Source organism: Ambystoma mexicanum, chromosome 2q (assembly GCF_040938575.1).
Source record: "Ambystoma mexicanum isolate Mex_15411 chromosome 2q, UKY_AmexF1_1, whole genome shotgun sequence".
Classification (NCBI taxonomy): Eukaryota; Metazoa; Chordata; class Amphibia; order Caudata; family Ambystomatidae; genus Ambystoma; species Ambystoma mexicanum.
Window position 1 is genome coordinate 850,541,542 of NC_090924.1, and position 16,137 is coordinate 850,557,678.

The 16,137-nt window shown below is 45.1% G+C and overlaps 1 protein-coding gene across 5 annotated transcripts in view; it reads right to left on the reverse strand.

Annotated features, from left to right (window-relative positions):
- Positions 1-16,137, reverse strand: part of SVIL (supervillin) — a 950,451-nt gene that overhangs the window by 802,844 nt on the left and 131,470 nt on the right. For 3 of the 5 annotated variants that reach the window (XM_069648082.1, XM_069648080.1, XM_069648083.1), the window contains exon 2: positions 6,786-6,818. The exons of the other annotated variants lie outside the window; for them this stretch is intronic. In XM_069648082.1, the coding sequence (XP_069504183.1) occupies positions 6,786-6,818 (33 nt within the window). The remainder of the gene's footprint in view (positions 1-6,785; positions 6,819-16,137) is intronic. 5 annotated transcript variants of the gene reach the window in all.

A 16,137-nucleotide genomic window follows, 5' to 3' on the forward strand; every position in this document is an offset into this window, starting at 1 on the left:
GTAGCTAGGTAACCAGTGCAGTTTCAGAGTACACAGTACCTGGAGCCATGAAGTTGAGTCACCAACTGTCTTGGTAGCCATGGTACAAAATAGTTCCAAGAGAGTACTTTTAAAAGTACAAACAAAATACACATGCAACCTACTATCCTAGGGGATTACTAATCCATAAACATTTTGTCCCTGACAAGGAACTTGTCAGAGTGTGGCTTTCACAATTCCAGCCCCTTGCTCATCCACTGAGCCATTTATGGAAGACAAGTAGACAGCCAATATTTAAAAAATCCACATATTTGAACCGAAATTTGGGGAAACCGAATAACGAAAAGGATAGTATATATGTGGTGTACCAAACTATGTGCATCAATGCAGTTAACTTAATGGGGCAATATGTTTTGCAAATGGAACAATTGGAAGAACCCGCCGCGCACTGCTGTATAGATCTCTACTGGGCAGCATCGACAAACAGGAGCTTCATGGTTTTGACATACATATGTCTGAACATTCATTTGATTGATGGATTTGGGACTTAGGGTGAGCAGCTCAGTTTTACACCTCAACATTCTCTTCCTCTCAACTCCCTCCAGAGCGGACATTACACCACAAACCTTTATACATCAAATACAGACTGAATGGCCAAGAAATCCAGGTTTGTCACGCATGTCAAGAGCAGTGTCTCGAAACCAGTGACTGCCATGGCTGGATTAGGTGACAAATAACATTGCTGTCACTTCAGTAAGCGCCTCAGCATATGCATCCTAGAGGATCCTCATTGCCATGCCAGGACCAGCTGTGGGGCATGCCAACACCACATCAGCCCCCTGCTTTGCATTCTAATCCGGGACACTAATACTGCAATGCAATGCCTCAGGGAAGAGACTCCAGAACTGCTCCAGTCAGCAACCCGCCGACAGGGCTGGACCCAAAGATCATGAGAAAAAACTCCTGCCCCGGCATTCACATGTTAGGAAGAACTCAAGAAAATAATGGGCCCGTGTGCCTAGTCGCAAGTTCCACAATCGAATGGTATTCGCAAACATGCAGTGGGTTTGTTAAACCCTGCTGAATCAACTACCTCACACAAGTCACTGACAGGCCTTCATTCCTGAAAAGAGAATCTGTCATTCTGTTGTCATAAGTGGGTTAAAAGATCCAATCAGCAGCATCCAAAGGCCAACAAGGGCCTTGCTCTGTCGACAGTTTGGTATTGCACCTCTTTACAGGTTACTCGAATGTACAGGAAGCTACGCAATTACAGCCTCAGGACACGTGCAGTTGCACGTTTGCGGGCTCCCTCCTTTCATCTACTAGAGGGGAGCCCCTGCAATTTAGGAATTCAAACATCTAGTCCAGATGCATAGTTTTAGGACCCCTTACCAAAAACTCCACCTCCCTCAGCTTCCCTCTCCTCACAGAACTGAATCCTTTCTGAAACATCTCAAAAGAACACTAATATGTAATTGCACCAGTCAGGCCATACCCTCCGAGGTTACCAGAGATCACAAGGTGCAGTCCCGCTATCTATAGGAATAATGACAAACTACAGTTAACTCAGAGTTCACCAATGAAAATGCCCCACAGGAATAGTGCCACTATCAGACATGAGAAAGGAGCTCAAGCCCCACACCAGACCGCAGTACCAGACTTCCACGAGAAGTTAAGGCCATCAATAAGTCAAACAAGATCCACACCATCAGGTTTCGCATCCTCAGATTCCCCCTTATATCCCACATGGGCCTTTCAATCCTGGACAGTCTCCTATCCCCTCCTGTCAGAGGACCTCTCCTCAACACTCGCTTCTTTACATCGGCCCTCTTACATGAACTACCTTTTCCAGCCACAATACTTCCGAACACACCTCAGCCCGCTCGGAGTAGCAATCTGGATTCCACCCCAAATGCAGTACTGAAACCACCACCATCCGGGATGGTCGACGACCTTTATATTATCGGTAAAGGGGACTCTTGGGTCATCTCGACATTGACACCCATCACACACTATTCACCCACCTTGCACAGGATCAGTTCCTCCGACACCGCATCCTGAAATGGTTCACATCCTACCTATCTTCAGGCACCAGGCTGATCAAATGGGTGGGGTGGGTCGGTCTCTCTCCAACACAGAGACAATACACAGTTGTACTTAAAAGGTAAAGAGACCACAAGATACATCACTCACCTTACTTCATACCTTGAAAATATTAAACTGTAGACAAATGCATACTTAAAAGCTTAAGACCTACCAACACCAAATTCACACTCCACAGCTAGCCATGCAGGAACCCAACTCAAAGGTGGCTGGACGAAACGCACTTGGAGAGGTTCAACGCTCTACTCAACCAATCAGCAAACTCAAACTACTCCAATTGTCCCATTTTCACCACCACCTTAGTGCAACCTAGACTCCAGCTATCTTGTGCACACCCCCCCCATTTAGATTTGTAGTGGGATAATCACTAATGTTTACATGAAGGCTTGCTACCAGTGTTTGCTCTATGACCTGTACAGCGCTCTATTGCTCCAGATTAAGGTGTGCACTATTAAAGTATATAATAAAGAATAGACGAGTATTTCTGTCCTTCAAGTAAAATGAGTTTAGTGTACACACTTTACATAAAAAGTTGGCGCTTCTGAGGCCGTGTGCATAGCAAAATGAGGTTTTGTAATGCAAACATACCAGATTCTGCTGCAGCTAGGCATGAATTGTTTGGTTATTATGAAATCGTCAAACAGAACCAGTTGAAACCACAGCTGATCAGTAAATCAGCCTTCAGAATTAATTAAAATGAAGTGTCAGGGAGCATGTATTTGTGGTTGCACCATACCTATATAGAAGCAAAATTGGCTACAAAGAATATGAAGGCTTATCATATTTCCATATCAATGCTATAGCACATATTGAATTTAAAAACTAGGTTGTCAGAATCATTGAGAAGTACATTTTAAAAATTGGATCCCAGATTAATTGTTAATTCCTATGGCAAATATCCATTTATGAAGGTGAATTTCTTTCAATTTATGAATTTCTAAACATTTCTTGCTGACTAAATTGAATCCTGAACCCCAATCTACCAGCAGACATGTGTTTCACTCTAGTTGGGTGTTTTTCAAGACTACAATATGTTTAGTCTTAACCACTATCCTGGCATTTGTCTATACCTTGTATTCAATAGGGCGATCCATGGCCTTTAGTATTTATCATGCATTTCGGGCAGTGATCTTCCAGAGGACAGTCCACGGGTGTAAGAGAATGCCACCGGTAATACTCCGCTGAAGCGAATAAGACAAACTTAAACAGCAGTATATTGCAGTAGGTTCCATTGGGTTGCCTCCTTCGAAGGCCTTCCACATAAAAAAGGTAAATATTGTACTTAATGGCAAGTACAAGCTAGAAGGAAATCTCGATTACAAAAGAACGGTTATCAAATATTTTTTGCTGCACAAAAACACCCTAATTGAGACCAAGTATGTTTATGTTTTACGCTCCATTTTAAAAAGTGAACAAAATAGAACAAAGTAAAATCTCATCTGACGCCGTTGCCACCGTACGCCAAGTGCAAGATTTTGCATAAGCAGGTGGATAGCCAGGTTACCGTTGTTTTAACTTCTAACAAAGGTGATGTTATTCTGGAAGCTCAGCTAGATCTTTCAGATAATTATTTGCTAGACAATCAGAGCTGCATTACCTACAAGTCTTACCCATTAAATGTGTGGCAGATATTTCAAAGCCAATTGAAGCCCTAACCTTACAGAATTAAGAACTTAAGGATAATTCTAGTGCAGAGGATTGCTGAAGAGCCAACAATGTGGCGTTAAGCAGGGTTAATGGCCCGGCAGACCAAGTTATTGGCCCGAGCGAAGGGGGCTCCGGGCCTTCATCTTTTTCTCGCAGCTCAAAACTGTTACCAATGCCTCCTCTGCTCCACCCCAACTCTACCATTCACCAGGGAGGGTCATGGGCCATTTCCCAGCACCTTGAAGGTTTCTTTCCTCAGCGTGCTCAGCTCAGCTTTTCAAACACTCACAGCTTCCCGAAAGCTTGAAAATCTGGCCTGGCTGTCTCTCGATCCTCTCAATTGTTGCTCAGCCCGTTGGTCTTCTAACTCCCACAGCATGGTTCGCATCGGTCTCAGAAGAGCTGTTCCTTCTCGTACCCAGCCTCGCTCAAAGTGTGTCTGTGCGTGCCGCCTTTTATTTTCACTGGGAGACAAGTGGCAGGTGTACATTATTAGAGCTATGGGCCTGACTGTGCCTGGCCTCATTACAGGAACAGGGCCCATGCAAGTCAAGGGAGGTAATCCTTCTGACTTCATTCCTCATCTTCCTTAGTGCAGTACTTTTGTCCAGACAAGGTGGGGAGGAATTATGGGATTTGAAGTTCCCCAAAAAAAAACAGGGATAGGGGTTCTGCCGTGAACCCGGCACAGGAAAATAGAGCCATCAATCAAGTCCCGGCCTACCTCTCCAAGTTCCCAAGTCAAAAGTATTGTGACCCGTTCTTGAGATTGAACATCCTACCGACAAGAAAGGTTGTAAACAACAGAAGACCATGTGATGAACTAAGTCCAATCTGTAGGCATTGTAAGATGGAGATAGTTGAAACATCAAAGCATTTGCTGGTGGAATGTACAACTCTGATGTCACTGAGTATAAAATACTTGGGTGCCTTTGTAAATTGGTTCAAAACACCGACCGACGAATGCTGGGACGTTGTTAATTGAGGAGAACCCATCAATGAGGTTTGCAGCCCTGAAATTCATGGAGGAGGCTCTAATGTTGTAAATAAGAGATTAAGTTTCCTTTAGTTTGTTTAATTCCTTTGGTCCGTCGGGGGGGATAGAAGATGGGGAAACAATGAAATGAAATGGATGATTTTACCTGTAACTTTTTTTTTAATGAAAGGTTTGTAATAAACTAACCATAATGCAATACAAAATAAAAGAATAGGAGTTAAATGGGATATGGAAAATGGGGGATACCATGTCTTGCCATTGGGTGCTTCTCCCAGACTCCCAAAGAACACCCTAGCCAGGTGATCCTCCCTTGCTGGTCCACCCAGAGGGTTGGGATCCAAAAGCGATGGCCTATCCCTGCCGCCTCAGTATGGGATTCCCAGGGACTAGGTTGTGAAACACCCTCTGGTTTTTCACAACATCCACTAGGACTCCTGCAGGTGCACTACCAGTTGCAGGTCATTTTTATGACCTGCAATGTTCTGCAGCTCCCTGAAAGAGCAAAATTTGCCATTTGTTTTCACTTTCTCTTTTAAATAGGGGTCCAAATCACCATGCCTCACTAACCCATAGCACCTCATAATCGCAGCATCCCCCTTTTTCTAACTCATTTTTCCCCCTCATTCTTTTTTCATACATTTTATAATCTTTGCACATCCATTCCATGTAAGTACAGACGAGGGTAGAGACAGTCATTACTATTGTAAAAATAATCTATACAAATCTTTTCAATGTTACTGACTGCAGGCCTCGAATGAAGAGCTATCCTATTGGGTGGGAGCGGGATGGAGGAGAGGAGTGGTTGTAAAAGTGTTTGCGTTATTGTGCCTCTCATGAAGTGTATACTGTGGTGGTATGGTGACATTGTTCTAGGGTGGTGTTAGATTGTGACATCAGGTCGTCTACCTGAAATCCATCCATTTCAACTCTTAGCAGGTCAATTCTCACCCCCGTTTAATCTGGTTGCATGCAATATTCTAGTTAAAAAATAAAATTAAAAATCGCTGGGGATTTTATTTTTACCCACTTAGCACACTTCCCAACCTATTTTAGGACTAGTAGAGTTATATAAACAAACTCCAGTCCTAGAATATGTGGACAAGTTTTGAATAGTCTGTCCAAATAAAATGCTGTTTCCCCATGGATGTTTTGTTTTTGAGATACTATTACTCAGGGCCGGCCTTAGAAGCCGCAGCACCCTGGGAAGCAAATCCAAAATTAGGCACCTCTCCTCTCCCCCTAGTCGTGGGGCGGGGAGTGCCACATTTTTTCACTCGGCATTGCAGGCCGTGCCCTATTAAATGTGCTCTGCTCCCGAAAGTGGACCACACCAACTCAGGGGCAGGGTGGGGGGGGGGGCTCAAAAGATTGTCCCGAGCTGGTGTGGCAGGGGTCAAATGCCAAAGCAACCCAGGCGGTCGCCAAGCACGCCCTGTCCAAAGCCCGGCTCTGCCATCACTTGATAGCTTTTAGACTTAGTCCCTCTCCCTTACACATTCATGGGGAACTGGAAAGATTAACCAGCCCCTCTCCCAACAGACAATTGCACATGGAAGCAGACACCTGCAGATCACAGGAGACTGCAAAAGAAATAGTGAAAGGAACAGAGTGGGACTACAGCACAAATATATGGTAGCGTACAGTGTCATAGCCACCAGTAATCTAGGCAAGTTCCCAACCATATGCATCACTCTTCTCTCTCCCGCCATCACAATGTACAGGTGTGTATTAGGTTGTTGCCGAATTTTGTTACCAAGTAAATGTTGGAGCCAAGACGAGGGATGACAAACACTCACACACAATCTATACCCAAATAACATCAGTACAACATGATCTGTTCTCTGGAGAGGTTTGGAATGCAACATGAAGTGTTTATGAATTATCAGCAAAGTCACATTTGAATAAATTAACATTTTCTTAGCACCATTTCTGCACGAGGGACAAGTTAGCTGAACATTACATCATTACGCGTTTTAGTCCCTTAATACAACACATTTTTCCATCTTTTAGCAAATCCAGTACATTTGCTTTGGTTGTGCATGTAAACACCATGTACCTTGAATGAAGGCGATCACTCTTACTTCACCTCCTAGCAGCAAAACGACAATTACAAAAGAGCATTAGTCCAACCTTATCCAAAGGAGATTTTATTCTTTAAAATTCCATGGACCTTCATCAATACGTAATTTTAATATAGGAGAAAAATCAACTGATCGTTACCCAGAACCAGAAAATAATACGATTTATATATTTACTTAAAAAAGGTATTTTTTTTCAAACCATTGCCTTGGTTAGTTTGGTGAGACTTTCAAGCTTCAAAATCTTATAATCGTAAAGTAGGTTCAGTCTCAATCATGGCACTCGGGTATAGGTGTCCCAATTCTAATGGTAGTGATCTACTGCGAACAATACGAGGTGTACAGTGTCAGAATACCAACATCCGTAACCCAGTATTCCCACACTACTGCATTTAAGTCAGATGATTGAAAGACTGAATTGGCTCCGACTTCATGCAACAGTTTAACCTTCAGGATGACCACACATCTCAGTGAATGCTTCAAGCAGTTATCAGACTGACCAGGAAAGTAAAGCCAATCCTATGTGGCTCTTTCCTAAGGGCCAACTGGTTTGGCAAGTAACAGTTGTTAATATCATGGACATGCTAGCGGTCTGAGGAGATGGACTAGACTCTTTCCTAAGTCTACTTTTAGTGCTAACTTCAAAGCAGTAAATGCTTATAGAACCTTCGGCATGCAAAGTAGTGTCTCCTTACAGAACACACCATGGAAATGAGCTGCATCCATAAAGCCATTTTCTCGCTGCAGACCTCCAATTCGCAATTCCATGGCATGAGAATGTATTGCTTTGGAATTTGCTGGCAAGCTTCATTCTCCAACATTATGGTGCTGGTTGATCTTAAGGAGACGGGCAGAGCGTGCTTTGTGGGTCTGACAAAGGGATTAAACTGAATAGGGTGTGCAGCACGAATTTCTGGAGTACCATGCTGTAAGAAAGGGGGGCACATTTCAAGTTGCAAGCTACTAGCCAGTCAAAGAAATTAAAAAAATAAAATGAGGGACATTCTGAAGATTTGCAACATGCTTCGTTTATTTATGTTATGTTGTTTTATATTATTTTGCATTTATATTGCGCCTTATGCATCACTGGTATGATCTCAAAGCGCTGGTAGGTTGAACGCCCTCGGGAACTGTAGTTGAAGTCAGTTGAGAGAGTGGGTCATAAAGTGCGTGGGTGCACCGGATGCGTGTGCAGTCGGTGTGGCAATTGCACGATAGCTGCTTCTTAGTAGTAGGTGTGGTGGTTGGGAGTTCAGGTATATGTTCACTCTGGGGGGTAGACACCCAGACTGATTTGTGGCTGCGTTAGGCTCGAGGAGAACGCTTAACCTGGCTGTGTGTGCTCAGCTGGCTGTGTTTAATTAGGATGATGAGGAGTATGTGGCGGGTGTTAGTATGATAACAGCTATACTGAATGTGTCATAGTATCACTGTGTTCTAGTTGAGTGGTGCTGTATAGGAGAGAGCAAGCGTGGTATTGCGATGTGGTGGTTATCAGTAAGGCGCTTGAGAACGAGCATTCCATCTGTACCATCTTTTCTATCCATTTTATTCACTCTGTCCATTCATTCCACTTCGTCTGTTCATACATTTCGTCTGGTTCATCATTTAATTTACTAGTCTTTCCATCCATTCCCTCACTCAATCCTTATCCACATAAACTAGTCTATCCATTTCGTAGATCCATTTCATCCTACCCATCTGTTTAGTGTGCTCCATCCACTTCATTTGCTCGATCCGTTTCATCCATTCATCCCTTTCATCCACTTCATTTGTTCTACTCAGTTTATCCGTTTTATTTACACTGGCTGTTTTAGTTTTCCATTTTTTTTCGGTCAGGTCTCTATACTGGATTGCTATTTTTGATTCAGCAACCTTGGGTTTCTGTTTATACTGTTTGTGCCAAGAGTCGATTTTAAGGGAAGACCCACGTTTTCAGTAATGTGCAAAAAGCCATGATATCTTCGGTGAGTCGGATGTGGGGTGGAAGTGAGTTCCACAGAGTGGGGCACAAGGCTGAGAATGATGATCCACCTATCCTGACTGTGTTGGTTTTTGGTATTACTAGGAGGCGGGCAGAGCTTGATAAGAGTGCGCGGTGGATGGTAAGGTTTTAGTTTGTCTTGAAGGTATTGAGGTCCGGTTTTATGCATTGCGCGGTGAGAGATGCATAAGGTTTTGAAGGTCACCCTTTGAGCAACCGGGAGCCAGTGGAGAGTTCTGAGAGCTGGGGAGGTGTGATCTCTTGGGCCAAGTGCTAGTAGCAGTTTGGCTGCAGCATTTTGTGCTCTTTGTAGTTTAGTCAGGTGGTATGCTTGGACTCCGAGGTAGAGGGGGTTAGCATAGTCCAGTCTTCACATTACAATTGATTGGACCGCAGCAAGTCTGTTGGGAAAGGAGAGGTATGGAAAAATGTGCCTAAGAGTTTTGAGGTGGTAGTGGCAGGACTTAGAGATGTTGTTGACTTGGTGCGAGAGGGTAAGGTCAGAGTCCAGAGTGTCTCCAAGTTTTTTTTTTTTACTGAGGACGAGGTTGTCAGGGAATTGGCCATGGATGATGGCCAGGGTAGAGGGTGCGGGAGAAGTTCAGTGTTGCCAGACACCACGATTTCAGTTTTGGTGGGGTTTAAAAGAAGGTGGTTTGTGGACATCCAGTGATCAATGTCAAGGAGGCAGACAGCAAGGTCGGGCCGGCGGCTGGGTATTGAGTTATGGAGTTTTAGGATTAGTTGGGTGACATCGGCATAGTTGTAGCACAGGATATTGTGCAAGCAGATTATTCGCGGGAGGGTGGACATCTACAGGTTGAACAGGAGGGCTGATGGGCATGCTCCTTGTGGAACTCGGGTATTGACTGGTCGGGCGGCGGAAGCAAAGTAGGAGAGTAAGGTTATTTGGTTCCTATTGTTGAGGAAGGATGCTATCCACTTTAGAGCATTTCCACGGATTCCTAGGGAGTGGAGGCGGTCGAGGTGGATTTAGTGATTGATTGCGTCAAAGTCGGCAGATAGGTCGAGAAGGATTAGTGCAGCGCATCCCATATTCTTACCTATGCCTGTAGCTTGATGCTTAAGCGCCCATATACCTCTGGGTCAGGAGCGCTATACAAAATAAATAAACAAACAAACAAAACAAACAGTCTGCAGTGTTTTTGAGCTCATCCCAGATTGAGGTCAGGGTGGTTTCGGTTCCGTGTCAGGGTCTGAAACCTGATTGAGTGGGGTCTACGAGATTGTTGGCTTCGACAAAGGCATTTAGTTGGGAGTAAGCGGTTCGGTCAATGAGTTTAGCAATGAACCTGGTGTTGATGGGCGGTAGACTTTGGGGTCCAGAGAAGGTTCTTTTTATTTTTTAGAAGGAGCTTGACATGAGCAGTTTTGAACGCGTCAGGAAAAATTCCAGAGGAGAGGGAGTCATTTATGATGGTTCTCACATATTCTCCTGCACAGGTAGATGCAAATATTTCTTCGAGGGTTCAGGCTGGGCAGGGGTCTAGCGGGGAGCCAGATGGTTTCCGGGCGGAGAGAAGTTTGAGAAATTGGTCCCTTGATATTGGTGTCAAAGAGTCTAATGTCGGGTGGGTTGGAGTTGCAGGCGGTGGGTTGGCAGGTGGGTTGGGTGGATTGTGTGGTGGGTGTAAGAGGACCAGTTTGTAGGTTAGAGAATTTGTTCTTTCGAGAGCAATGGTGTAGAAGTGGAGAGAGAGCGTGTCGCAAAGAGATTGAGAAGGGGTCGATTGGGTGGTGGTACACAATGGTTTGGCGAGTTCAGAGATGATTTTGTGGAGTTCCTTGCCGAGGTATTCACAGTTCAGGATTCGAGAGTTGTAATGGGCTTTTTTTGCTTTCCGGATTTCGGCTTTGTAGTGGCGATGGTGCCGGGCCAAGGTGGATCTGCTCAGGGTGGTTTTATCTTTCCGCCATTTGTGTTCGAGGGATTTATATAGTTGTTTTGTGGTCTTCAGTTCTGGTGTAAACCATCTTGGAAAAAGGCCATGGCGAGCGGATGATTGGCAAGTGGGGGTGAGCGGGATTAATGAGGTATTGAGCCATGAGTCAAAGGCGTCGGAGGTTAAGTGTTCATCGCGTGTGGAGGTAGGCGGAGGAGACTGAAGGAGCACCTCGGCTAGGTCGGGAAAGATTTTTACTTTTTATTCCAGCATTTGCGTGGATTTGGAGGTTCTGGTTTGGGTGAGGGGAGCTGGGCGGGTGAGTGGATGTTGAAAGGGACAATGAGGTGATCAGACCAGATGATAGGGGTGGGGTGGGTTTAGGTGTATCTAGTCGTGGGAGCTGAAAATGGCATCAAGGGTGTGTCCTTTGTAGTGAGTTGGGCAGTTTATGTGAGTATGGAGGTTAATCACATCTAGGCAGTCGATCAGAGAGTGGGTCATAGGGTTGGTGGGGATGTCAATCCTGATATTGAAATCTCCTAGAAGAGTGAGGGTGGGATGGTTTAATTGGATGGTGGCTATCAAATCACAGAGGTTGCTTGAGAAGTGTCTGTCATAGCCTGGGGGTCTGTAGAGGAGTAAGAAGCTGTGTGAGAACGTTGGGGCGAGGTATAGTTTGACTAGAAGCGATTCGCAGGAGGGGATGGTTGGCTGGCTGTCGATTGAGGCAGAGAAGTATGACTTGAAGGCTATTGCTACTCCTCCACTAGAGGGTCGGTTGAGTGGGGTGAGGAAGTAGTCTGGGAGGGAAGGCTTCATTGGCGATGGGGGCAAAGTCCTTGGAGAACCAGGTTTCCGTGATAAAGACCAAGTCTGGTTTGTCTGAGACAAGGAGGTCAAAGATGCTGTGTCCGTTTCTTGCTTCAGATCATGCATTAAACAGGATGCATCTTACTTCGGTACAGGAGGATGATGTGGAGGTTGCAGAGGTGGAGGATGGGAGGAGACGGGGAGTGGGTGGGAGGGGTGGTGAGGGGAGAGTGGAAATTGCGGTTTGAGGCGGGGTAGTTGATGGAAAGAGTAGGCGGGCAGTCGAGGTGGTGGGTGTTGGGGGGTGGGGTTGGACGAGTGTGTGAGGTTGGTTGCATTTGGGTCAAGGGACTTGAAGATGGGGTGTAGGGGGTTAGGGGTTCCAGTTGTGGTCAGTGAGAATACAAGGTAGAGGGGTTTCAGTCAGGGTGAGGGTGGTGATGAGAGATGAGAGATTCGGAAAATGAGGTGGTGGGTCGAGACAGGATTGGCGAGGAGTAATGAGAGATTGAGGGAGACCAGGTACATTTTCTTTTCAGGGTTTTTGTTATGGTGTGAGAGAGAGGGTGTGGGGGGGGGGTCGGAGGGTGAAAGGGAGGCGGATACTGTTCTTGCCAGGGCAAGAGGTGCAGTTTTTAGGTCTGGTAAGGAGTGGGGTCAGATGAGGCTGTTTGGGGGAGTTGAGAGGGAGGGGGTGGTTGTGGGGATGGGGGTGTCTGGGAAGCTAGGCGGGCTGTTAGTTGGGGGGCAGTAGGTGTGGGCATGATGATAGTGGGTGGGTGTCGCGGATGGGAGGAACAGGGGTCTTAGGATGGTTGGCTCGCCATCGGGCTCCTCTGGCTTGGTGTTTTGATAGGGGATGGGGCGAGGTGGAGGGTGGGCTGGCTTGGGATGGGATGGTTCCTCGGGCTTGAGGGTTGGGCAGCAAGTGGGCTGAGTGTGTGTGTGGTGGCGGGTGGGCTGGTTTGGGATGTGTTGGTTCTTCTGTCTTGGGAGTTGGATAGGGAGTGGGCTGAGGATGTGGTGGAGGGAGGGATGGTTTGGGAAGTGGGGGAAGGGAAGTAGGGCGAGAGTGAAGGGAGGCGGGTGCGAGCAGGTCTCTTTCTGCAGACCTTGGTGGGTCTGGTGGCCTCATGGCATGGCTAAGTTTGAACTATGTTACAGTTGGCATAGGATGATTTTGTTCACACTTTCCAGGATCAACTATATCACAGGATGTTAATTATTCACACCTTCTAAGTTTACTTATACCACAGATATGGACAGTTTCTAAGTTCAGCTGTGCCACAGGAAGGTATCATTTGCACTTTCTAAGTTTACCTATACCACAGTTAGGCACACTTTCTAATTCGGCTGCATCACAGGATGATACTGTTCACACCTTCTAAATGCAATTATACCACAGTAAGATATTATTCACACTGTCAAGGTTCAGTTATACCACAGGATATTACTCACACCACCTAACTATACCAGGTTATTCACACCTTCAAAGTTCAAGTGGACCACAGGGTGAGATTATTACATTTTTCTAAGTTGGACTATACTAAATATTATTCACACCTAAGCTTACCAATACCACAGTTAGGAGACACTTTCTAATTCAGCTGTAGCACAGGGTGATATTATTCATCTTCTAAGTTAGTTAAACTATACCACAGGAAGATATTGGTCACACTTTCCAGTTATCTTTACAACAGTTAGGCACACTTTCCAATCCGGTTGTAGCACAGGTTGATGTTATTCACACTTTAAAGGTCGATTATACCACAGAATGATAATTATTCACACTTTCCACAGTGACGCTATTAGGCACACTTTCTAAATTGAACTAGACCACAGTGTCGCTATTAGGGCACACTTTCTAAATTGAACTAGACCACAGTTAAACTATTAGGGCACACAATGTGGTTGGGCACGCTTTCTAAATTCAGTATTTAACAGACTATTACAGGCCGCACTAAAAGAGTAGGGTTTGTACGATTGAGGGGCAGGGCTGTCTGGCGTGAAGTAATTGCTTCAGTCCCTACTCTTGCCACACTTAACTTTATGGTGTGTGTGTGTGTGTGTGGTGGCTTCCTGCTTCTCCTGTGGATACCTGCAGATATGATCTGGAGCCATCTTTGTAGGAGCCGTCCTTTGCCTCAGGGTCCTTAGCCAAAGGAGGCTGCCAGGTAGAGGGCTGCACTGGGAGGGTCAGTTAAGATCAGTAGGAAGAGCCAATGGGAGGGGGGGGGGGGGTAGGTGGGTCGGGGTGTGGGGTGGGAGGACCGCGGAAACAGGAAGAGGGAGCATGTAGGGGAACGGAGGCAAAGGGACCACAAAGAGGGGCTCGGGGCCTAATACCAATGCAAATACTCCCAGAAACCAAGTACCTCTCACTTGTAAACAACTCACCACGCTCCGAGATGTGGAGACCAAGTGTTGCTCAAATCACCGGCAAGCAATTAAAGTCCAGTACTCAAGTATTTCTTGTGGTGGTCTGCCTTAACCAGGTATCTGCTTAAGCACAAAACGCAGGCAGTTTGATAATTTGGTGACAATGCTTGGAAATTGAGTAATTTTGTGCTTGTACTTTTTATGGCAACACAGGTCATATGAAGCAGGTGTAAGTACCACAGCAAATTTCAGTTATAACGGACTAACTAATGCCTGGTAAAATGTCAATGCATACAAAAGTTGAATCACTGAAAGCAGGGCACTGCAAACCATAACCGGACAAATTGTAAAAATATTTGGCAGACAAGGGTTTAGGGGAGAACCTCATTTCATGTAACAGTGCAAAAAATGACATCAACTGAAAAAAGACTGAAGAAGAGAGGGGCCAGAGGCATGCAATAGCAAGGCTGTGAGCAAAGTGGCTGTGTTTGTACAAAATGTTTCAACATTTTCATCAAAATGAAGGATAATTTATAAACACAAGTCATGGAAAATAGTAATAGACCCGGATGATGCCGAGGTGTAGGAAAGCTATTGCTATGGTTACATGCCTTAAAAGATCTGAGAACGAAGGATTGGTTTGAAACATCAGGGTCAGAAATGTACTAACACATGACTGATATGTAACAGGTGAAAATAAATACACGTGATTGACCAATGTCCATGTGTGGAGTAAGATTGTTCTGAATAAGGAGCGATCACCATAGAAGCATCCAGGAGGGTTTGTGAAAATAGATGTTTTAGCAAAGATAAAATATGTCCATAGTTTAATAGATCTGCCTGGGCAATGGACATCCAAACAAGCCACTTTAGCAACTGAAATACCACAGGCTATTGTCAAAGAAACACAAACGGTAGAGTTTGGGAATTTGAATTGCACATATTCCTCTCTGCCTATACACAGCTGAAGACCATGGTTAATGTGATGCTTGCCAGGCTGCTGGTCAAGCCACAATGTTTTGAATGAGGCCTTTATCAGACTTTTTTCGTATAATTGCAGTTACATGAGGTCTATAGCGAAATCTATGAGCAAATTAAGCTTTGCAGCCCAGCGAGCTGTACCGGCGAACATTCAGGGCCATAACGACCAAAGGTAGGAGGGCTACAAAGCCATTAGTACCCCCCACCCACCGTAGGACAGACTGCATACGAAAAGGTAGGCCCCGGGGGTAACAATAGTGAGATGAGGTGTGTGGCAGTAGCGTTACTGGCGTTGCAATGAGGTCAGTGACATGCACAAGATGAAGGAGCCAAGAGTGTAGCTTGCGCAGAAGCAGGACCGTAGCTATGCAGAGGATGGAGAAGTGCAGCGGGAAGCAGCATAAAATGGCAGCCGGAGCAGAAGCACACAGGTAGGCCTCAGGGCGGACTGTAGCTTGACAAACTCTGGCCTCCATCAAGAAAGATAGCACCAGAGAGTGTAGCCATTGAAACTGCTATGCAACTCCAGCGGTACATTATTCACCCAGACCCATATATATTTTGACCAGGGAAGGTAAGAACTGTCCAAATTAATAAGGATATACATGAAACAACTTTGCAGGCCAGGACTCGCAGCTGGCCCGAACTTTCATGGATGTTGACAAAGCATTCAATAGGTTCAGATGGGAGTTCTCCTGGAGTGTGATAGCAGGATTTTGTGTTCAGTCTACATTCATTGAGTCAAGACAAGTAATTACTGTCCAAACGCAAAAATGACAGCAATGAATTGTCAGATCAACAGGATTATTCAGGATACAAGCAATATACTGCGAATAGCACGAGGACAAACATTTTGCCATTGTGATAAAGGAAAACATCTGGAAATTAAGATAGCAGTACGAGTTAATTTTTCTCAGATGCTACTAATTCTTAACCAAAAACGTAGGAGATCTCCTGGTTGCCCTGTGGGCGCTTTGAAACAGAATGTACTTATTGTATAAGCATCTAATAAGAAAACAAATAAATGTGTTGAATAGTGAAGTCCCAACACGTATACTATAGCGTGGAAAATTGAAGACTATCTGGGGCTTGCAGAAATCGGAAACCTATCTGGTCAGATCTATTGACGGTTCTGGGCACGACTTAATAGATAAAGCTACATCATATATGACCACGTCCACCAACGACCAGCAAATACTAGCAGAAAATAATGAAGTTGACCATTACTAGTTTTCTAAGGCAATTAACGGACGGTAATGGTCCAGGTTA